The following is a 23329-nucleotide window of genomic DNA, read 5'->3' on the forward strand; positions in this document are numbered from 1 at the left end:
TTAATAAAATTACCCAAAATAATTCAATTACTTAAAAACAATTTTAATAAAATTGTACGCAAACATTTAATTATTTTCATAAATAATAAATATTTCACAAGAATTCAAATATTTACAAATTTTGTATATAAGCTTCTTCTCAATAATTCAATTATTTTCATGAATAATAAAACTCATCGCAGAATTTCAATTATTTTTAATAGAATTTTAATCAAATTCCTTGCAAAATGTAACTTTTCTAAAAATTTTTATTAAAATTCGTCAAAAGAATTCAATTATTTAAAAATTTGTTAATAAAATTCTAAAAAAACATTCAATATTATTCAATAAATAATTTACTTTTGTATTTAAATAATTAAATTGAAAAAATTTAATTAATTTAATAAAACATGAAGAAATCGATGACTCCGAGTCTTTGACTCGGAGTGATCGATTTCTTCATGTTTTATAACAATTTTTTTAAAGTTTATTAATTTCAAAAAGGTTTGAATTTGAAATTTTTGAAAATCTTAATTCCTATGGAAAAATAATAATAATTAAATATTTAAAATATTTAAAAAAGAAATTATTGTTTTCGAATAATTTCATACAAATTAAAGGTATTCGTAAATATTTTTTTCAATAAAATATTTCCTTTATGTTCTAAAAGTTCAAAAATTCTCAGTTTCATTTTCAATTAAATTTTCTAATTGACAAATATAATTTATAAACATTTTTTCCTTTATTTTAAAAAAAAAACTTTGAATTTGATTAAAACAATTGAAATTAAGAAATAGAATTGAATTTTTCCAAAAATAAATAAACAAATAAATAAAATAATTAACAACGCAGTAAAATAATCTATATTAACAATCGTTGTATTTTTTGTTTCCTAACTTTTTAAATAATTTTTCTTTTTAAATGTTTAAAATTTTAAAATAATGTACTGAAAATCATTGAATTGCTGTAAAGTAGATATTTTTGTAAAAAAATTTGAAAATAATTGAATTCATTTTAAGAATTGTATCAACATTTTTTTCAATAATTGAATTCTTTCGAGAAAATGTAATTAAAATTGTATTGAAAATAATTTAAATCTTGAAAAAATTTTTATTAAACTTCTTTAAAATAATTGAATTGTTTTTAAGAATTTATTTCAATACTCTTGAAAATAGTGGAGTTTTTTTAAAATAATTTTTACTGAAAATTTAAAAAAAAATTTGAATTTTATGAAGAATTCAATTATTTTTTTCAATAATTGTAATAAAATTCTTTGCAAAAAGTCAATTTATAAATAATAAAAATCTTCTTAAAAAATTCTATTATTTTTATATAAATAATACAATAATTATCAGGATTTCACTTTTTTTCAATACCATTTTAATTGATTTTTCGAAAATTTCAATTATTTTTAAAAATCTTGTAATACTTCTCCGAGAAAATTCAATAATTTAAAAAAAAATTGAATTTTTCACAAACGATAAATTATTTAAACAACTTTTAATAAAATTCAATTCAAGAATTCAATTATTTTCATAAAAAATGAAATTTTTGCTGGAATTCAATTATTTTAAATGCAATTTTAATTGCATTCCAGGGAAAATTAAATTATTTTTAAACAATTTTTTTAAATTCTTCAAAAGAATTTAATAATATTAATAAATAGTAAATTTTTCAAAGGAATTAAATTATTTTAAATACAATTTTAATAGAATTCTTCTCAAAAATTCACTTATTTGTAGAAATATTAAATTTGTTTGCAGGGATTCAATTATTTTAAAAAGTTTTAATAAAATTCTATTCAAGAATTCAATTATTTTCAAAAATAATAAAATTGTCGATGTAGGTACTGAAAATCATTAAATTCTTGTAAAATATTTATAAAAAAAATTGGAAATAATTGAATTCATTTCAAGAATTTTATCAACATTTTTTTCAATAATTGAATTAATGATTGAATAATTGAATTAATGAATGAAAATAATTTAATTCTTGAAAAGATTTTTATTAAACTTCTTTAAAATAATTGAATTGTTTTAAAGAATTTATTTCAATTTCCTTGAAAATAATGGATTTTTTTAAAAAATAATTTTTACTTAAAATTTTGAAAGTAATTGAATTTTATCTACATTTTCTATTAAGTTTTTAAAAACAATCGTGTTTATTATTATGAATTTTAATTACCAATTTTCCTATATTATTAAATTATATTAAAATTATTTATAGCAAATTACATTCTTTTAAACAATTTTATTGAAGTTTTTGTAAATAATTACATTTTTTTTTGTGAAGAATTTCATTAAATAAATATCATAAATAAAAAATAGCAAATTTGAATTTTCTTTAAAGAAGCTGAAATTAAAGATGAAAATGAAAGACAAGGAGAAAAATTCCTCTCATTGTTAATAAATGGAATAAAAATTCGTTTTTTAAATTGCATTTACAAATTTACCTTTGTTGAGATAAATTTGGATAAAAAATTGTAACAAAATTGTCAATGTTATTTGTTTGGAAAGATTTCCATTTTTGTTACAAATTGAATTACCTCAAGAGGTCTTTAAATCAAGTCTCACGAAATTCCAGGTCACCAGCCACTTCAGGATATTGAGATTCGTGTTGGTAACAGTAGCGCTGAATTACAACGAAATCCACTTTGTGCCTGGTTTCCGGGTACAATTGGTAAGTGATGATGATTATTATTATTATAATCACAAGTACAACAATAGTGTTAAGAAAAATTTACTCCATCGGTATCTTCTCAAGTTTAAAGACCTTATTATGCGGAATGTATATTTTAGAGCCACTTATTTTTCCATTTTTCTTCATTTATTTTTTCTTCGCTTATTATTCCTTTTTTCTTCATTTATTTTTCCTTTTTTTTCTCTTATTTTGTACTTTTCCTTCCAAAAGAGTGTCTCTTTTGTCTTAAGAGAAAATTTTTTTCCAAATAACGATGTTACTTCAAATTACCTGTGGAAAATCAGAAATTATTGCTGCACTGTCATAACAATATTATTATTATTTCAGTTAATTTGTCTAAAGTGATTCTCTTTTCTAAATTGGACTTCGACAAAGTTTATTGTCGCTAATTACGAAAACCGTTTAGTTTACCGTTTTTACATACACACGCAGCATCATTTACTTTTTCAGAACGAAGATTAAAAAGTCCTTTTAGAAAATTTAACCCATTTTCTGAGTTATTTTTTAAAAATATAACTTATATACAAAACTAGCAAAAATTCTCTTTTCAATTTAGTCTCGCAATTGTCAATTTATCTAAGAAAATTTTATCTAAGAAAATAAATAAATAAATAAAAAGTACATTTTTTTCTAAAGAAAATTAATTTTATTTTCTGTTTTTTTTTTATTTATTTTTCTGACCGATCTTCTGATTTAATAACAATAAATTGATAATTTAAGAGAATAAACTGAAAAAAGTGTAATTTATTCCCTTTTTAATAATGAATAAAAAATTTAGAAATTTAGAAAAAAATTGTTCTTTCCTAGAGGGAAGGAAATAATTTGCAAATTGATGAAAAATGTGAAAAATTCTTATAATTAATAGAAAAAAAAATTTGTTACTTGCAGAAGAGGGGATCACGAAAACTTTCGTGTGTGCGAGGGCCTTGATTGGACAATACGTCTTTCTTCAATTGGTTGGAGTTGAAGGCAGTTTGAGTCTCTGTGAAGTCGAGGTCTTTGCTACCGATGGTGAGATAAATCTGTAAAACAAAGAAATTTAAGATATATGCACAAGATTAATTTAATTACGTTTTTTTGCCAAGCTCTAACATTTTGTATCATCAGTTAAATAATTTTTTTCAAGTATTCAAGTATTTTACTTTATTTATTTTTAATTATTTGACTTATTTATTTTTACTATTTTCATTTATTTTTCATGTTTTAATTTATTTTTTCTCTTTTTATTTATTATTCCTTTTTAAATTTATTTTGCCTTTTTAATTTAATTTTCCTTTTCTAATTCATATTTTTTCTCTTTTTATTTATTTCTCATTTTTTATTTATTTTTCCTATTTAATTTATTTTTCCTTCTTTATTTATTTTTCTCCATTTATTTATTTATTTTACTTGACTAATTTTATTATTTTACTCATTTTTTTCTATTTTTCTAAAATTTAAGAAATTGTACTCATTTTTTCCATTTTAGTTAAATTTAAGAATAGTTATTTCATTTGTTCTCTTTTTTTTGACAGAATTCTCGGTCGACAGATGCGCCCACGCAGGAACGCCAGCTGATGCCGATTTAGCGGCATTTAATTCAACTTGTTATGAATTTATTGTTAATAAAGGTGGCTCTTTCCACGAAGCAAGATCGCACTGTAAATCAAGGGGAGGCGATTTGATTCACGGATTTACCGTAAGAATATTGTGAAAAAACTAATTACAGGGTTGCCACAGGTCAGGGAATTCAGGGAAAAGTCAGGGATTTTTATTAAAAGTACTGGAAAAATTGAATTTTTAAAATTCATAAGAAAATTCTGAATTTTGGTGTCTTTTTTGTTTTTCAAAAAGGTTTTAATTTTAAATTTTATAAAATTTCAAACTTTGAATGAATTTAATTCAAAATTTTAAAGAACTTAGATTTTTGAAAAATTTTAATAATTCTAATTCTTCTGAAATTAGTTACATTTCTTAACAAATATTTAATTAATTATTAAAAATAATGGATTTATGGAAGAATTTTAGTTAAAAACACTAAAAAAATTGAATTTTGAAGAAGTTACAAATGATTGCAGAAATTCAATTATTTTCAAAAGTAATAAAATTCTTCGCAGAAATTCAATTATGTTCAAAAATTTTTTTAAATTCTCGCCAAAATTTTAAATATCTTTATAAATAGTAAAATTCTTGGAAAAATTTCAATTATTTTCAAAACTTTTTCTCAATTCAATGATTTTCAATATCTACTATTTTAATACAATTTTTCAAAACAATTCAATTATTTAAAACATTCACTTTGAATTGAATTTCTCGAAAGAATTTAATTATTTTCATAAATTGCAAAATTCTTTACAGGAATTCAATTATTTTCAATTCAATTTTATTTAAATATAATTTCTAGAAAAAATTTATTTATTTTTAAAAATTTCAATAAAATTATTTTAATAAATTCATATATTTTCGCAAATATTAATAAAATTCCTTGAAAGAATTCAATATTTTTATAAATAATAAATTTCTTTGCAGAAATTTCATTATTTTCAAATGAAATTTTAATATACTTTCTTGGCAGAATTGAATTATTTCTAGAATTTTTAATAAAATTCTTTAAAAGTATTTAATTATTTTCAAAAATGGTAATAACATTTTTTAAAATAATTCACTTACTTTTAATATAGTTTTAATTGTGAATTGAATTAATTACTTGAAAAATGGTTAAAAAAAAGGTGTTTCTTGCTTTTCAATTTTAGCAAATTTTACAAATAAATAGTAATTTCTACTAATTTATTAGTAAAAATTTGCTTTTGAATTAGTCAATTTGACTAATAAATTAGTGAAAATTACAAATTCAAAAGCAAAAAATTCCTCCAAAAATAGAATTTTCTAATAAAAATTGATTTAAAAATGAATTTCAGTTAAAATTTTAGATAATAATTGAATATAAAAAGCATGAACTTTTAGGAGTAGGTACCTGAATTTTAAAAAAGTTTCATATTAAAATCTTTGAAAATCTGAGTTTTTCAGACATTTAACTAACAATTCTGTAGAAATAATTTTTTTTGAAAAAATTTAATTTAATTTCTTTTTAAATTATTTAAAGTTTTTATTATCTAATATATATTTAATTGAAGAATTTCCGAATAATCGAAATTTCGTAAAATTGAATTGTAAACAAATGGATTTGAAAATTCTCAAAGAACTGTTTTAAAAATTATTAAAAATAATTGATTTAAGGAAGAATTTTAGATAAAAATTCTAGAAAATAGTATAATTGGATTAAAATAATAATAATAATTTTGAAGGGTCAAAAAAAAATTTTTTTAGTATCTAATATTTTTTAGAGTGAATCGAAATATTTTTTAGTGTCAGGGAAAAAGTCTAAATTTTGTCTGGAAATCAGGGAAAATTTAGGGAAGAAGAAAATTAATTTTTTATGGCAACCCTGAATTAAATTCTAATTATAAATCATATTTTTTGTTCGTTTACGAAATTTCAATTTTTTCTTCTACGAAAAGAAATTTATGAAATTGACAAAAAATAATTGAAAACTGAAACTAAGAAAATACTGAAAAAATATGTTTATTTCAGGGAATATCGTCCAGTTTCATTTTAAATAATCTCGAGAGGAGGAAGGACAAATTAAAAACGCAATTAGTTTGGATTGGTGCCCAAAAAGAGCCGCTGATAACAGCAAGAACATGGCGATGGGTTGACGGTAAGAAAAATGATGATAATTTTTTCCTGAATATAGCACACAATTTTTTTCTCTCTCTTATATTATCTGATACATCTTGCATGTTTCCTTTTTCTAGTATGTATTTCCAATTTAATTTAACTTCCGTCCAATGTGATTTTTCCTCTCACGATTCATGAATACCATTCCAGTACTGTACAATTTGTAATCGTGGATTGTGAGAATCAGGTTAAAAAACTCGGTTACGTAATTTTTCTTTCAAAGATTCATCGGACTTATAGGAACCTCGAACCAATCAATTTGCGCCTAATAATTAAATGGCAAATAATTACCATACGTCTTTTGCCTGTTTGCTCTCGTTTTGAAAAAAAACATTCATAGTTTTTCTTTAAATACATTAATTTACTTATCTATAATACTGAGGGGGAAAAATAACGAATAATTTTTTCAATCGAGTAAAGAGAAAGTCCACAGAACTTGGAATCGTTTAGGAATTATTTCTCTCTGCAAACCCTAAATATTTCCAATTTAAATCCAAACGTTAAAAAATAATAAATAATACGTTATTAAAATTATTATTAAATTAAATTAAATTAATTAAATTATTATTTAAAACAATTTAAAACTTCAAAAAAATATTTAAGACAATAAGAAAAATACAAATGATACAATACAGAAAGTAAAATAATTTAATTGAATGAATTATTAAATAATTTAATTTTAATAATAATTATATAGAAACATAGAAAGGATTGAAAGTAGATTTTTTTTTAAAATAAAGATCTAATTTGAGTAATTTATAATTTATGTTAAAGTGAAAGATAAAAAACAAATGATTCATCGACAATTTTTTTTCTTTCCTCTTTTTTTTGTCGCAAGAAATACGAAACCTGCACAATAGGAAATGTGATTATAATCTGCTTTATTTCCAGTAATAAACAGTCTTTTGCAATAACTCGAGACCAATTTAGGTCAATATTAGAAAAAGCGCTAATTAACTAATTGTGATAATTGAAAATTATCTCATTAAATATGATGGAAAGATTACAAATTGAATTATTTAAATACCGACAGATTGTTTTGAATTCAAAATTACTATAGTAACAGACCAGGATTTATTTATAAATATTTATTTATTATAACAAAAAGTTTTTTCAAAATTCGAGAAAACTTTTCGACAAAATTATGGTTGAAAAGGAAAAATTCAATCGTTTGTGACATAACTTTATATTTTTAAAGAAGAGAAATCCAACCGAGGGAGAAATTGGTCTCGAGGTGAAACGAATTTCTTTTGCAAATTGTCAGCTGGACAAACAATTTAAAATGCTCTTCCTTATCGGCGATTAAAGTGATGCAACGAATTTAGGGAGCAATCTATTGTGCATTATAACGAATGGAACGTGAAAGTTAGAAGCCGTGTCGAAAATGACGGGAAGTGTTACGTCTCAAAGAGTTCGATTTAACGTAACTAATATATAATGCTAATTATTGAAATTAAAACTCTTGTAAATTTTTTGACTTGACGAGGCAGAAAATAGGCGCGCACTTGATTTATGCAAAAATGCGACACAAAAATTTTTCCATAAATTTCTTTTTCTTTTTATAGCTTCATAGAATTTTCAAGATTATATTGGCATCTTTATCTAAATATTAATGTTTCTTTCTTCTTGGAGGCGAACTGAATTTAACCATTTTCACGAGAATTAATAAATATTAAAACTGTTGAGAATGTTTTTCGAGAAGGAAATTAACCAACTGTGAAATTTGTTTTTTTTTATCAGGTGAAGTTATTCAAAAGCCATCGTGGGGTAAGGATCAACCTAATAATTACAATGGCGAGCAAAATTGTGTCGTTTTGGATGGAGGACGTGGATGGCTTTGGAATGACGTCGGATGTAATTTGGATTATCTCCACTGGATTTGTCAAAGCAGTGAGTTTTTTCGTCTAATTTTTAATTAAAGAAATCTAATTCGACTAATTTTTAATTTAAAAAAATCTAACTCATCTAATTTTTAATTTAAAAAAATCTAATTCGTCTAATTTTTATTTTAAAAAATCTAATTCGTTTAATTAATTAATTTTGATTATATAAATTAGAAAAATCGAATTCGTCTAATTTTTAATTATTCAATTTTCCGCTTAATCAGGGTTGCTACAAAAATTTAATTTTCTTTTTCCCTGACTTTTCCCTGATTTCCAGACAAAATTTTGTCTTTTTCCCTGACCGTAAAGAATATTCTGATTCACTGTAAAAATGATTAAATACTCAAAAAAAATATTCTATTAGGTACATTTATTTAAGAATTTCTTTAATTGTAAAATTATTCGAAAATATCAATAACTTCAAATTCAACTTTCAAATTCAAACCTTTTGAAATTCAATACCTTGAAAGAATTGTTTTATATAATAATAGGTATAAAAATGTTCAATTCAATTATTATTTTCTAAAAATTTTAAATAAAATTCTACTTTAATTCAAGTTTTAATAATTTTTGAAATATACATTAAAAAATAAAAACATGAAGTAATTTTAAAAAATTGCAATTAAGCTATTTGAAAATAAAATTAGTTCCATACAATTTTTAATTAAATGTCTGAAAAATTCAGATTTTCAAAGATTTTAATATGAAACTTTTTTAAAATTCAGGTACCTACTCCTAAAAATTCATGCTTTTTATATTCAATTATTATCTAAAACTAACTGAAATTCATTTATAAATCAATTATTATTAGAAAATTCTATGAGAATTCAATTATTTAAAAACAAACCTAGATAATTTAGTGCATAATTAAATATTTCTTAAAATTGAATTCTTATACATAATTCTATCAATAAATTTTTAAATAATTGAATTCTTTCGACGAATTTTAATAACATTTTTAAGAATAATTACTGTTTTCAAGGAATTTCATTGAAATTTTATTAAAAATAATTAAAATTCTGCAATGAGCTTTATTATTTATGAAAATAATTCAATTCCTAAAAAGAATTTTCTTATTTAAGACAATAATTGAATCCTTGTAAAAATTGTATTATTTATGAAAACAATTAAATTATTGCGAAGAAATTTTTAAAAAAATTCTAAATAATAATTGAATTCCTATTAAATTTTTATTATTTATGAAGATAATTGAATTTATTTTATTAAAATTTATTGTAAATAATTGTATTTTTTTAGACAATTGTATTAAAATAGTAGATATTGAAAATCATTGAATTGGAGAACATTTTTGAAAAAAATTAAAATTTTTCCAATTTTGAAAATAAAACCTTTTCAAAATTCAATTATTTCTAAAAATTCAGGTTTAAATGTCTCTTAATATTCAATTATTATGTAAAATCTGAACTAAAAATCATTTTTGAATCAATTTTTATTAAAAAATTTTACCAGAATTCAATTATTTAAATGCAAAAATAAATAATTTATTGAATAATTAAATGTTTCTTAAATTTGAATTCTTATACATAATTCTATCAACAAATTTTTAAATAATTCAATTCTTTCGACGAATTTTAATAACATTTTAAAAATAATTACAGTTTTTAAGGAATTTGATTGAAATTTTATTAAAAATCATTAAAATTCTCGAATGAATTTTATTATTTATGAAAATAATTAAATTATTGCGAAGAATTTTATAAAAAAAGTTTCAAAAAGTTAGTTTTTTTCAAAATAATGTAAGCAAATTCTATTTTTAGGTAATAATTCAATTCCTGTGAAATTTTTATTTATTTGCTTCAAAAATAATTGCATGTTCGTGTTAAATATTGTCAAAATTTTTGTTTAAAAATTCAATTCTTTTGGGGAACTTTATTAAAATAGTAGAATATTGAAAAATCATTGAATGAATGAAAATTTTTTTAAATAATTGATATATTTTGCCATGAAGTTTATTAAAATTTTTCAGAATAATTGAATTTTATTACTTTTAAAAATAATTGAATTCTTGTGACGAATACTATTATTCATGAAAGTAATTGAATTTTGCAATGAATTTTATCAAAATTCCTGAAAACAATTGAATTTTGTCGAAGAATTTTATTAATTTTAAAAATAATTGAATTCTTGTGATGAATATTGTTATTTATGAAAATAATTGAATTTTACAATGAATTTTGCTATTTATAAAGATAATTAAAATGTTGACGAGAATTTTTTAAACATTTTTGAATATAATTGAATTTCGGGAAAGAAGTTTAATATTTATTAAGATAATTGAATTCTTTTAAATAATTGCGTTAAAATTTTTAAAATTGAAACTAATTTTAACAAAATTGAAATTAAAGTTTTTTAAAGAAGTTACAAAAATTCAGAATTTTTTTATTAATTCTAAAAATTTAATTTTTTCCAGTACTTTAATAAAAATCCTTGCTTTTCCTTGATTTCCCTGACCTGTGGCAACCCTGTAATTAAAAAATCTAGTCTAATTTCTCTAATTCTTTGAAATAAAAATTACTTTTTCAAATAAAAATTGTCACCTGTTTTTTCAGAACCATCGATGTGCGGCAGTCCAGACAGATCGGAAAATACGAGCATTGTTGGATCCAAAAGAACAATTGGGGCAATTATCGAATACACTTGTCCTGATGGATACATGCTCGTGGGATCGAAGAATAGAATTTGCGAGCCCACTGGATTTTGGAGCGAAAATCCGCCAAACTGTAAATGTAAGAAAAAAATCAATAATTTCGTTCAAATATTGAAAAAAATAGCTTTCAAGTATTAAAGAAAATATTTCGAATGTTTAACGATTTTTTTTCAAAATTAAATATTCGCTAATTTTTAATTAAAAATTCATTTCAATAAATCGCTAATTTTGTGTGCTATTTGTATTTAGTTGTTGACTGTGGGCAATTGCCGGATTTTGAAAATGGAATTATAAAACTTTCCGACGATAGAACAACCCACGGAGCCCTCGCCGATTATTCCTGTAAAGAAAATTACACTCTCGTTGGAGATTCAACGCGAAGGTGCGGAGACGGAGGAATTTGGAGTGGACATCAACCTCAATGCTTATGTAATCTTTTTGACATTTCCACTTTATCAACTTTTAATTATAATAATTTTAGAAAAATTATCAACCGCAATGCTATAATGTCATCTTTTTGACATTTTCACTTAATCAACTTTTGATCTTTCCATTAAATTTGAAAAACCATAAAATTTTAAAAATCAATAAACTATTAAGAAATCGAAATAAATATAGAAAATAAATACGAAAATTTATTTTCAGTTAACTGGTGTCCTGAACCACCGGAAATAAATGGTGGTGTTTTCGAAATTACCGGAAGACGTGTTGGTTCAATTGCGACCTATTCTTGTCAAAATGGCTTTATTCTTTTTGGAGATAATGTGAGTATTAAAAGAATACCAGAATTATAAAACAAAAGTATGGATGAAGATAAAAAAGAAAAGATAATTAAAATGAATTAGAGATGTAGAAAATTAAATTCATCGTAAACTTGATACGTGAGGAATCATTTCGAAATTTAATGAAATATTGATAACTTAGAGAATTATGATTAAAACGGGAATTTTCTCTTTTATATAATATTTTCCTTGCGAATAGGAATTAAATATTTTCTTTTTATGTAAGAAAAAATCCTTGACAATTATTAATACTTCAAGAACGTGACTTCGAATTTTATCTTTTATTGTTTTCGAATACAATAAAAAGTAATTGTTATTCTTTCTCCATTCTCGAACATATTTCTTTCATTTTTTTATTTTCTATTCATAATTTTCATTCCAATTTAAAAAATCAATCAATTCAATAAAAAAAAACTTTAAAATTCAAATATCTAAGAGAATTAATTTTTCTCTAAATAATTACTTAATTGTTAAAATGTTTAAAAATTTAGAAATTGTTTTTGTTTAAAACCGTTTCTTTTTCGTTATTTTTAAATAACTACTGTTTCTGGACTGCAAAGAAACGGGAGAATTTAATGCTACAAAAAAACTGAGTGTATTTACAAATGTCAAGTTTACGCAATAGATATTAAAGGTTTTTGTTATAAATAATAACTCGGTATACAAAACAGGTGAAAGGAACTTCATTTTAAAATCTTATGTGTGTGTGTTGAAGGTCCTGACGTGCGATATCGGGGGCCAATGGTCGGGTAAAAGTCCACAGTGCCGATTTGTGGATTGTGGAGCCCCGGCCCAAATTGAATTTGGGACTGTGACCTTAATAAATACGACCACAACTGTTAGCAGCTTAATTATGTATAACTGTCAGGATGATTATTGGCTTGTCGGCGACGCTAAACAAGAATGCACCAGAGAGGGAAAATGGAGTCGCGATACTCCTTCTTGTGAATGTTAGTATATTTTTTCTTTTTAACCTTAAAAATTCTTCTGATTGACTAATGCAGGGCTCGAACCGTAAAATTAAGTTTTTTTTGAAAAAAAAGTCCGTAATTTTATTGAGAAAAGACGAAAAGTTCGTAAATTGTACAATATAGTAATTTGGAGAATTTTAGAGAAATTACAAATGATTGCAGAAATTCAATTATTTTCAAAACTAATAAAATTCTTCGCAGAAATTCAATTATGATCAAAAATTTTTAAAAATTCTTGTCAAAATTTAAATTATCTTGAGAAATAGTTAAATTCTTCTCTGAAATTCATCTATTTTCAAAAATTTTAATAAAATTCTTGGCAAAATTTCAATTATTTACAAAAATTTTCCTCAATTCAATCATTTAAAAATTGAAAAAAATTGCAGACCTCGAAAAAAATCTCTATTTAAAATTCACGTCCAAGTAAAATAATTTTTTCACCCATTTTTCTTTTATAGCGAATATTTATCTACTATTTTAATAAAATTTTCCAAAAGAATTCAATTATTTAAAAAGAATATTAATATCATTCTGCGCAAACTTTTAATTATTTTCAATAAATAATAAAAATTTCACAGGAATTTCATTATTTAAAATTTTTTTTATTTTCCTCGTAATCATTCAATTATTTTTATGAATAATAAAATTCTTTTTTGGAATTCAATTATTTTCGTAAATAATAAAACTCATTGCAAATTTTTCATTATTTTTAATACAATTTTAATCGAATTCCTTAAAAAAATTCTTAAAAATTTTATTAAAATTCGTCAAAAGAATTCAGTTTCTATTTAAAAATTTATAAATAAAATTCTTTATAAGAATTTGATTTTAAGAAACATTCAATTATTTAATAAGTTATTTATTTTTGTATTTAAATAATTGAATTCTAGTAGAATTTTCTCATAAACATTTATTTAAAAATGGATTTCAGTTAAAATTGTAGATTACAATTAAATTTTAAATGCATTAGAGCGTACATTTTTAGAAATAATTGAATTTTGAAAAGGTTTCAGATTAAAATCTTTGAAAATTTGAATTTTTCATATTTTTAACTAACAATTCTGTGGAATTAATTTTTTTTGAAAAACTTTAATTGAGGATTTTTTTAAAATTATTTAAAGTTTCTTTTTCTTATATATATTTAAATAAAGAATTTACGAATAATTGAAATTTTTAAAATTGAATTGTAAACAAATGAAGTTGAAAATTCTTAAAGAACTTTTTCAAAAATTATTAAAAATAATGGATTTATAGAAGATGTTTAGTTAAAAACACGAAAAAAAAATTCAATTCTGTAAAAGTTACAAATTATTACAAAAATTAAATTAAATATTAAATATTGCAAAAATTAAATATTGTTCAAAAGTAATAAAATTCTGTTTAGGGATTGAATTATTTTCGTAAATAATAAAACTCATCGCAGAATTTCAATTATTTTTAATACAATTTTAATCGAACTCCTCGAAAAATGTAATTATTCTTAAAAATTTTATTAAAATTCGTTGATAGAATTCAATTATTTGAAAATTTGCTGATAAAGATTCTTCATGGGTATTGAATTTTAAAAAACATTCAATTATTCAATAAATTACTTATTTTTGTATTTAAATAATTGAATTCTAGTGGAATTTTCTAATAAAAATTGAATTAAAAATGGATTTCAGTTAAAATTTTAGATTATTATTTGCATAAGTATTAAAAGCATTAGAGCGAGAATTTTTTGAAATAATTGAATTTTGAAAAGATTACAAATTAAAATCTTTGAAAATCTAAATTTTTCATATTTTTAACTAACAATTTCTCAAAGAACTTTTTCAAAAATTATTAAAAATAACGCTTTTATATAAGAATTATAGTTACAAACACGAAAAAAAATTTAATTTTGGAAAAGTTACAAATTATTTCAGAAATTCAATTATTTTTATGAATAATAATATTCTTCGCAAAAATTAAATATTGTTCAAAAATAATAAAATTCTTCTTAGGGATTCAATTTATAATTTTTACAAATAATAAAACTCATCGCAGAATTTTAATTAATTTTAATACAATATTGTAATCAAATTTCTCGAAAAATGTAATTATTCTTAAAAATTTTATTAAAATTCGTCAAAAGATTTCAATTATTTAAAAATTTTTTGTTGATATAATTCTTAATGAAAATTCAATTTTAAAAAACATTTAATTATTGAATAAATTATTTATTTTTGTATTTAAATAATTGAATTTTAGTTGAATTTTTTTATAAAAATTAATTTTAAAATTAATTTTAGCTAAAATTTTAGATAATAATTGAATATTAAAAGCAATATAGCGTGAATTTTTATAAATAATTAAATTTTGAAATGAATTTTTTTGAAAAAGATTAATTGAATTTTTTCTTAATATTATTTGAATTTTTTATTTTCTAATTATATATTTAATTGAAGAATTTACGAATAATTGAAAATCCTTCAATGATTTATAATTAAAAAATTACCTTATCAATATCGCTTGGAATTTTGAATTCTTCTCTAATGTGCAGTCTTTCCGTAAACTTCGACCAGTCTGTAATTTATAATCATTAATTAGTGGAGTAAAATTTATTCCAAACTAACGATTTTGATTTAAAATGTTTTATAAATATTTTTATAAAGAAATAATAATATTATGGTTTACTATTTAATTTATAGTACAATTTATTTAATTATATGCTAATACTTATAATATTAATAACAATAATTTTTACTAATAATATTAAAGTGGTAATGAAATGAAAAATACCGAAAGATTTGTCGAATTCTAATTTTTGTCTTCTTGTTCTTCTTAAAGTGATTATTTGCGAGGAACCGGAAGTGCCAGCCGGAAGTTACGTCGTTGGATATGATTTCAATGTACACAGCTCGATTACGTATCACTGTGAGGCTGGATATTTGCTGCATGGTGAAGCAAGACACACCTGTGGCAAAACTGGAGAATGGACTGGCGATGTTCCATCTTGCGAATGTAAGTTATTTTCAACTGAAAAAAAATAAAATAGTTAATTAAAATTGCATAATATAAATTTAATTATAATACATCCCATAGAGTAATTCTACGATTGATAATATAGAATCAAAAATAGTAAAAGCTTCTTATGAAATATATTTAATCTAATGAATAAATTTCGATTTAATTATAAATTTTGATTTATCTATAAATTTCGATTTAATTACAAATCTAGATTCAGTTATAAATTTAGACTTAATTTAATTAAATCTGCAAGTATAATATAATTAAATTAAAATCCACTTTTATTAATTAAGTCTCTTTCTTTTCGATTGTTTTTTGTTACAAAATTTTTCGAAACCCGCAAATAGAAAATGATGTAAGGGGAAAAAATGAGAATATTTTCCAAAGTTATTATAATGTAATATTATAAGATTTTATCGAAAATTTATTGCATTTTGTATAGATATCGACTGTGGGAAGGTCCTACCAGTTTTAAATGGAGCAGTCGATTATATAAACGGAACGACACACTTGGGAAGTGAAATTTCATATTCTTGCACAAGAAATTACAGATTGAATGGAGTTACAAAAAGATATTGTCTAGACAATGGTCAATGGAGTGATGCTACACCAAAATGCGAAGGTAAAAAAGAAGAATTAAATAATTTTCGAAATTAATTAATAATTATTAATAATTATTATTATTATTATTAATCTCGTCATGTTAAAATATTCGTGAAAAATAGAAATAAAAAAGTTTACTGAAAATTTGTTCTTTGGAGAACTAGCTCTTTGGAATTTAATAAATTTACTAGATAAATAAAATAAAAGAAGAAATAAATTTAATTAAATTAAAAAATTAAATACATAGAAAATTAAATTAGAAAATTAAAAAATTAAATTAGAAAAATTTAAAAATTAAGAAAAAATTGTGAATAAAAAATTTAATTTTGAAAATTTTGTTTAACAATTATTACCTACAGAAATGAATTTTATTTAAAAAAAATAGTTTTTTTAATTATCAAAATTATTTTAATTCTAAAATCCATTTAATTATTAAAACGTTTAATTTTAAAAATTAATTAAGTTCTTTCAATTTTAAAATTAATTTAATTATTAAAATCATTGTTTATAATTCCCTCCTTTATTTTACCAGGGGATCATTTTCCTTTTATAATGAAGAAATCAATTTCACTTTTCGAATTTTATTATTAAAAAAATCGTTTTTAAATTATCAAAATTATTTTAATTCTAAAATTAAATTATAAAGATTAATTATATAATTATAAAGATATAATTATAAAGATTTTAATCTTTAATTTTAAAATTCAATTAATTATTGAAACCCTTAATTTTAAAATTCGATTAATTCTCAAAATCTTTAATTTTTAATATTAGACAAATTCTCAGAACTTCTAATTTTTAAATTAAATTAAAATAATAAAATTATTGTTTATTATTAATGTTTTAAATTAAATTAATAAAATTATTCCGTTCTTTATTTTAATGGGGGAAATTTTTTCTTTTGTAATTCTAAAGAAATGAATTTTATTTTTTAAAAACGTATACGTTTAAAAAACGATTTTCAATTGTTTTGAAAAATTATCCAATCATAATGTCCTGGGTTTTAATTTCATAGACACGTTTATTTGTTTAAAAAAGAAATTTCAAATTCGCTCACTAGGGTCGCATGTTATTTACTCATTCTCAATAGTGCTGAAAAAATCCATCAGTTAATATATAAGGACGATAAAAAGAAGAATTTATCGAAGTGGTTTACATGACACTTCTCGGGAATTTGTTTTCGAACTCTTTGAGCTTTCACAAGGTTTTAAGAGAAATCGTAACAATCTTCTTAAATATTTGATGTAATTAATTTAATTAATGTAATTTAATAATTTAATGTATTTGATTTAATTGATTGAATTAATAATTTGATTTAAATGACTGAATTAATATAAAGTGATTAAAAACGTATGAAGTGAAATAAAAAATGACAATTGAAAAATAATGGCAATGAATATATAAATGACAAATAAAATAATGGCAATGAATATATAATGGCAAATAATGACAAATATACAATGGCAATAATGATGATAAAATAATGGCAATAAATAATGACAAATATATAATGACAATAATTGATGATGAAATACTGGCAAAAATATGATAATGATATATGCATGATGATTAAAATGGTGATGGTATGTGATAAAAGTGGCATGATGATAATAAAATAATTAGTTAAAAATTAAAAATAATAAAAATGACAATGATACGAATCCCAAATGAAATAGAAAGACTTGTGGATTTCTGTAACTTTGTGAAGCTCTTCGGGTTCGAAACAAACTAAGGGTGTTCTTAGACATGTCGAACTTCCTCAAAGGTCGATTACCGTAGAAGTAACTAGTAAACCACATTTTTTTTAAATTCTTAATTCTAATAATTAAACCAAATTCTTTTAAAACAATTTTTCTAATTTTTTTGAAAATAAATTTTGGTAAATTAATTTAAAATATGTATTTTGATCCTAGTTAATTTTAAAATTTGTTTTTTAATATTTAAAATACACACTTGTTTTTCTTTGTAGAAATTCGCTGTTCGGAACCAGTATTAGCGATTCATGGAATTCTATCCGTGACCGGAAATGACAGAATGTACGGAAGAACATTGATAAGAACTGGAACGGCCGAAAATTCGAATACAGGAGCAACGTCCTATAAAATTGGCGCACTTGCCAAGTACAGATGCGAGAGAGGATATAAAGTCGTTGGAGAACCATTGTCCACGTGTGAAGACACTGGAAAATGGAGTGGAGAAGTACCTCAATGTGTCTGTTAGTAAAATTAAAATATGAATAAACTTTTATGTTTTTTACAGGGCTCGAATTAGGTCCGTAAATTTGCTTCAAGTTCGTAAATGTCAGTTTTTTTGAAAAAATGGCCGTAAAGTCCGTAATTTCATTGAAAAAGGACGAAAAAGTTCGTAAATTGTACGATATAATTTGGTGAACTTTAGAGAAATTACAAATGATTGCAAAAATTCAATTATTTTTAAAAGTAATAAAATTCTTCGCAGAAATTTAATTATATTCAAACGTTTCTTTAAATTCTCATCAAAATTTAAATTATCTTTAAAAATAATAAAATTCTTCTCCGAATTTCAACTATTTTCAAAAATTTTCCTCAATTCAATGATTTTCAATATCTACTATTTTAATAAAATTTTCCAAAAGAATTCAAATATTTTAAAAAATTTTTAATAAAATTCAACGCAAACATTTAATTATTTTCATAAAATAATAAAAATTCCACAGGAATTCAATTATTTACAAATTTTTTATAAATTTCTTCGCAATAATTTAATTATTTTCATAAATAATAAAATTTTTACAGGGATTCAATTACTTTCGTAAATAATAAAATTCTATTTAGGAATTCAATTTTTTTCATAAATAATAAAACTCATTTCAGATTTTAATCAAATTTCTCGAAAAATGTAGGTAATAATTTTTAAAAATTTTATTAAAATTCGTCAAAAGAATTAAATTATTTAAAAATTTGTTGATAAAATTATTTTATGAGAATTCAATTTTAAGAAACGTTGAATTACTCAATAAATTATTTATTTTTGAATTTAAATAATTGAATTCCATTAGAATTTTCTAATAAAAATTGATTTAAAAATGAATTTCAGTTAAAAACAAATAAATTTCAAAATTCTAAAAAATATTTTTTCAAAAAAATTATTAAAAACAAAGGATTTATAGAAAAATATTAGTTAAAAACACAAAAAAAATTTTAATTTTGGAGAAGTTACAAATTATTGGAGAAATTCAATTGTTTTCAAGAGTAATAAAATCCTTAATTATATGTTAAAAAATAATAAAATTCGATTCTTAAAAATTCAATTATTTTCATAAATCATAAAAACTCATTTCAGAATTTCAATTATTTTAAAAATAATTTTAATCAAATTCCTCGAAAAATGTAATTATTTTTAAAAATTTTATTAAAATTCGTCAAAAGAATTAAATTATTTAAAAATTTGTTGATAGAATTCTTTATGAAAATTCAATTTTAAGAAACATTCAATTATTCAATAAATTATTTATTTTCGTATTTAAATAATTGTATTCTAGTTGAATTTTCTAATAAAAATTGATTTAAAATTTAATTTCAGTTAAAATTTTAGATAATAATTGAATATTAAAAGCAATATAGCGTAAATTTTTATAATAATAATTAAATTTTGAAATAAATTTTTTTGAAAAAGATTAATTGAATTTTTTTTAAATATTATTTGAAGTTTTTATTTTCCAATTTATATATTTAATTGAAGAATTTACGAATAATTAAAATTCGTAAAATTGAATATTATAAACAAATGGATTTGAAAATTGTCAGAGAACTTCTTTGAAAATTAATTGATTTAAAGAATAATTTTAGTTAAAAATTCTTGAAAATAATAATTGAATTGAAATGATGAAAATAATTTTGAAGAAGTACAATATTCTTATAATATAAAATAATGATTTTATCAATTTTCCATGTTTTATAGTTATGAAAAAATGTAATTTATAGTTTTAAGTAAAATGTTCTTTTATTTGACTTGGACTGGTTATATTTTTGTCAGTAATTAATCCGTAAATGGTTCGTAATTTTTCATTTTTGTTCCGTAAAGTCCGTATTTTTAAATACTTTCACTGGTTCGAGCCCTGTTTTTACAGAAAATGGAAAAGGTCGTCTCTAAAGATTTAATCTTTTTTTTTTGTAAACAGACGTTGACTGTGAAAAACCAGAACAAATTCAACATGGACATTACACTTTAACTTCAAATGCAACTTATTATGGTGCCGCTGCACTTTACGAATGTGACGGAAATTATGAATTGGATGGATATGCACGAAGACTATGTCTTGAAAATGCAACCTGGAGCAGTGACACACCAATTTGTAAAGGTAGAATAAAAGTTTATATTTATACTCATCAAAAATTGGCCACAAAAATATATTTAAGTTCAAATTCTAAATTATACTCAAGTGGAAACAAAAATCTATTTTCCTCACTGAAAATGATGAATCTTTAATCTCAAAAAATATTTTCAGAAATCAGATGCAAAGATCCAGACAAAATGGGAATGATAGCGACGCAAATTTCAACCCATAGCGTTGGAGGAGTTGCTCATTATAATTGTCCACGTGGTTATAACATGGAAGGGAACGAAACAAGAATTTGCTTACAGAATGGATCTTGGAGTGGAACATCGCCCGCCTGTTATCGTAATTATCATTATATTGTTAACTGAGTAGAAATTAAATTTGTCCAATTAAAGAAAAAATTGTAAAATAATTTTCTGTGATTTTGGAAAATTTTGGAAAAAATTGACAAAAATTGAATTTTTACAGCTGTCGATTGTAAAGATCCAGGAATTGTCGAGAATGGAAGAGTAATTGTCGTGAATGGAAGTACAAGTTACGGAGGTGCTTCGGAGTATCATTGTCTGCCGCATTTCGAAAGAGTTGGACCTTTCCTTAGAAAATGTTTAGATACTGGCAGCTGGAGTGGCGATGAACCAAAATGCGTGTGTAAGTAATTAAAAAATAGGATTGCCACAGAGCAGGGAATAAAGAACATTCAGGGAAAGTAAAATCGATCAAGGAAAATCGGGGAAAAGTTGGGGAATTTTGAGAAAAGTACTGGAAAAATATCCAATTTTTAAAATTCAAAGAACTTTTCCAAACATTATTTAAAACAATAAAAATAATTGATTTAGAAAAGAATTTTAGTTATAAATGCTAGAAAATAATTGAATTGAAATGTTGAAAATAATTTTTCAAAGGTTACAGTAGCAATTCCTTTAAATTATCGAAAGAAATTGTTCATAACATTTTTTTTTAAATTTTAATTAAAATTATTAAAGAAACTCCATTATTTAAAAAAAATGCAAAGAAATTCTTCAAAAAGAATTTAATTACAATTTTCAAAAATGTTAATAAATTCTTCGCGAGAATTTAATTATTTTCCTAAATAATAAAATTCTTCAAAGGAATTCTATTATTATTAAATTTTTTGATAAAATTCTTTGCAACAATTCGATGATTTTTAATACATTAACTTTAAAATTGAAAATATTTAAAAGGAAAATTTTTTAAAAAAGTTAGAAGATGTAAAAATAAATTTCTTAATAGAGTAATTAAATAATTAATCAAAAAATTTAAAATTAAATAATTTGTAATTTACCTTTGATTTTTTTTAACTTCCAGTGTCTCTGAACGAAGTAGCAGAAGTCCAAGGAGTCGGTACCAGTGTTGGAATTGGAGCTGGAGTTATAATTTTCATTTTGGTAATCATCGGCCTGGCTTACTTGCGACTGTAAGTGAAAAAATATACATTTTTTGGTCGAAAAATAATAAATTATATTAATTAAATTAATAACATGATAAAAAACTTTTATTATTAAAATAATTAGGAAAATTTTTATTTTCTAAAAGATTTTGCAACAATTTTCAAAGACATAAAAAAAATAATAATAATAATAAATCTTTACATAAAAAAATAGAATAAATAATAAAATAAATAATAAATTGATCAAAATAATAAAATGTTTAGTCTAAAACCTAATAAATTATGTTTTAAATGTAATGTAGCAAAAAGGCCAGTCCAGTAAAAAATACGGAAAATGTCCAAGCTGCTGAGCGGAAAGAAGACCAAAATGCAGCAGTTATGTCGTACGCTACTCTAAATGATGGAATTCCAGGAACAATGTACGAAAATGTTCCTGAAGATGGCCTTTATGATAATCCCTACAGCATCAGCGGGAGTGCTTACGGGTATGTGTTTCAATTTTTTGAAAGTAAAAAAATAAATTTACATTTATTTTTTATTTATTTTTAAATCCAATTTTTTGAAAGTAAAAAGATAGCAAATTTATTTTTTAAAGAAGCAAAATTTTATTGCCTTATTGTTTTTTTAGATACGGAGGACATGGACGAAGAGTTTACAATCGATCTGGTCATTACGAGGCTGAGCCTGTTCATCATAGAAACGGTATCACAATCAATGGAGTTTCCGTTCGATAGTTAATGTAAACGATTGATTGCACACAAAGTAATCAAATATTCTCTTGCCCTACATTTTTTTTTGCGATATTCAATTCTCGCAAAATCATCATGAGTAGGAGAAAATTTTTTGAAAATTATGGTTGTTTCTGAATCCAAAGTCGTGATCGTTTACCTCTCGTTTGACCTATAGGAGCAATTATGAAAAAAAAAATAGTATTCAACGAGGGATTATTATTTATATATATTATAAATATTTAAATATGAAACTATTTAAAAAGTACCATAGTCTGGAGAAATAATTAATTATTAGCGACCGTGGAATGTCGCTTGTTAAGAATTTTTTTTATATCACGCGTCGAATGTAGCAAAACTGTAAATAGTTCACAAAGAATTTTTTTTTTCTGTTTATATTGTGAGTTGAAATGGAACGAAATAGGCCAAAGGTGCCAATTGTATGTATGATTTTGTATATATATTTTATTTACTTAGTGACTATTATAGGATTGAAAATAAAATAAAAGAGTATGTATTGTAAAATTCGTAAATTAAACGTGCAAGACTTTTTTAAAAAAAGTCCTGTGAATATAAAAATA

The 23329-nt window shown here is 22.1% G+C and overlaps 1 protein-coding gene across 4 annotated transcripts in view; it reads left to right on the forward strand.

Annotated features, from left to right (window-relative positions):
• LOC122497882 (sushi, von Willebrand factor type A, EGF and pentraxin domain-containing protein 1) overlaps positions 1 to 23329 on the forward strand; it is a 71967-nt gene extending 48638 nt beyond the window's left edge. For all 4 annotated transcript variants that reach the window (XM_043605253.1, XM_043605254.1, XM_043605255.1 and 1 more), the window contains exons 5-22: positions 2563 to 2658; positions 3568 to 3690; positions 4194 to 4357; positions 6250 to 6376; positions 8137 to 8286; positions 10850 to 11026; positions 11197 to 11376; positions 11593 to 11711; positions 12445 to 12679; positions 15512 to 15685; positions 16134 to 16313; positions 18264 to 18509; positions 20454 to 20633; positions 20781 to 20954; positions 21081 to 21260; positions 21939 to 22047; positions 22323 to 22505; positions 22649 to 23329. In XM_043605253.1, the coding sequence (XP_043461188.1) occupies positions 2563 to 2658; positions 3568 to 3690; positions 4194 to 4357; positions 6250 to 6376; positions 8137 to 8286; positions 10850 to 11026; positions 11197 to 11376; positions 11593 to 11711; positions 12445 to 12679; positions 15512 to 15685; positions 16134 to 16313; positions 18264 to 18509; positions 20454 to 20633; positions 20781 to 20954; positions 21081 to 21260; positions 21939 to 22047; positions 22323 to 22505; positions 22649 to 22754 (2903 nt within the window). In that variant the 3' untranslated portion in view covers positions 22755 to 23329. The remainder of the gene's footprint in view (positions 1 to 2562; positions 2659 to 3567; positions 3691 to 4193; positions 4358 to 6249; positions 6377 to 8136; positions 8287 to 10849; positions 11027 to 11196; positions 11377 to 11592; positions 11712 to 12444; positions 12680 to 15511; positions 15686 to 16133; positions 16314 to 18263; positions 18510 to 20453; positions 20634 to 20780; positions 20955 to 21080; positions 21261 to 21938; positions 22048 to 22322; positions 22506 to 22648) is intronic.

This window comes from Leptopilina heterotoma, unplaced genomic scaffold (genome assembly GCF_015476425.1).
Source record: "Leptopilina heterotoma isolate Lh14 unplaced genomic scaffold, ASM1547642v1 Lhet_14, whole genome shotgun sequence".
In the NCBI taxonomy this organism is placed as follows: Eukaryota; Metazoa; Arthropoda; class Insecta; order Hymenoptera; family Figitidae; genus Leptopilina; species Leptopilina heterotoma.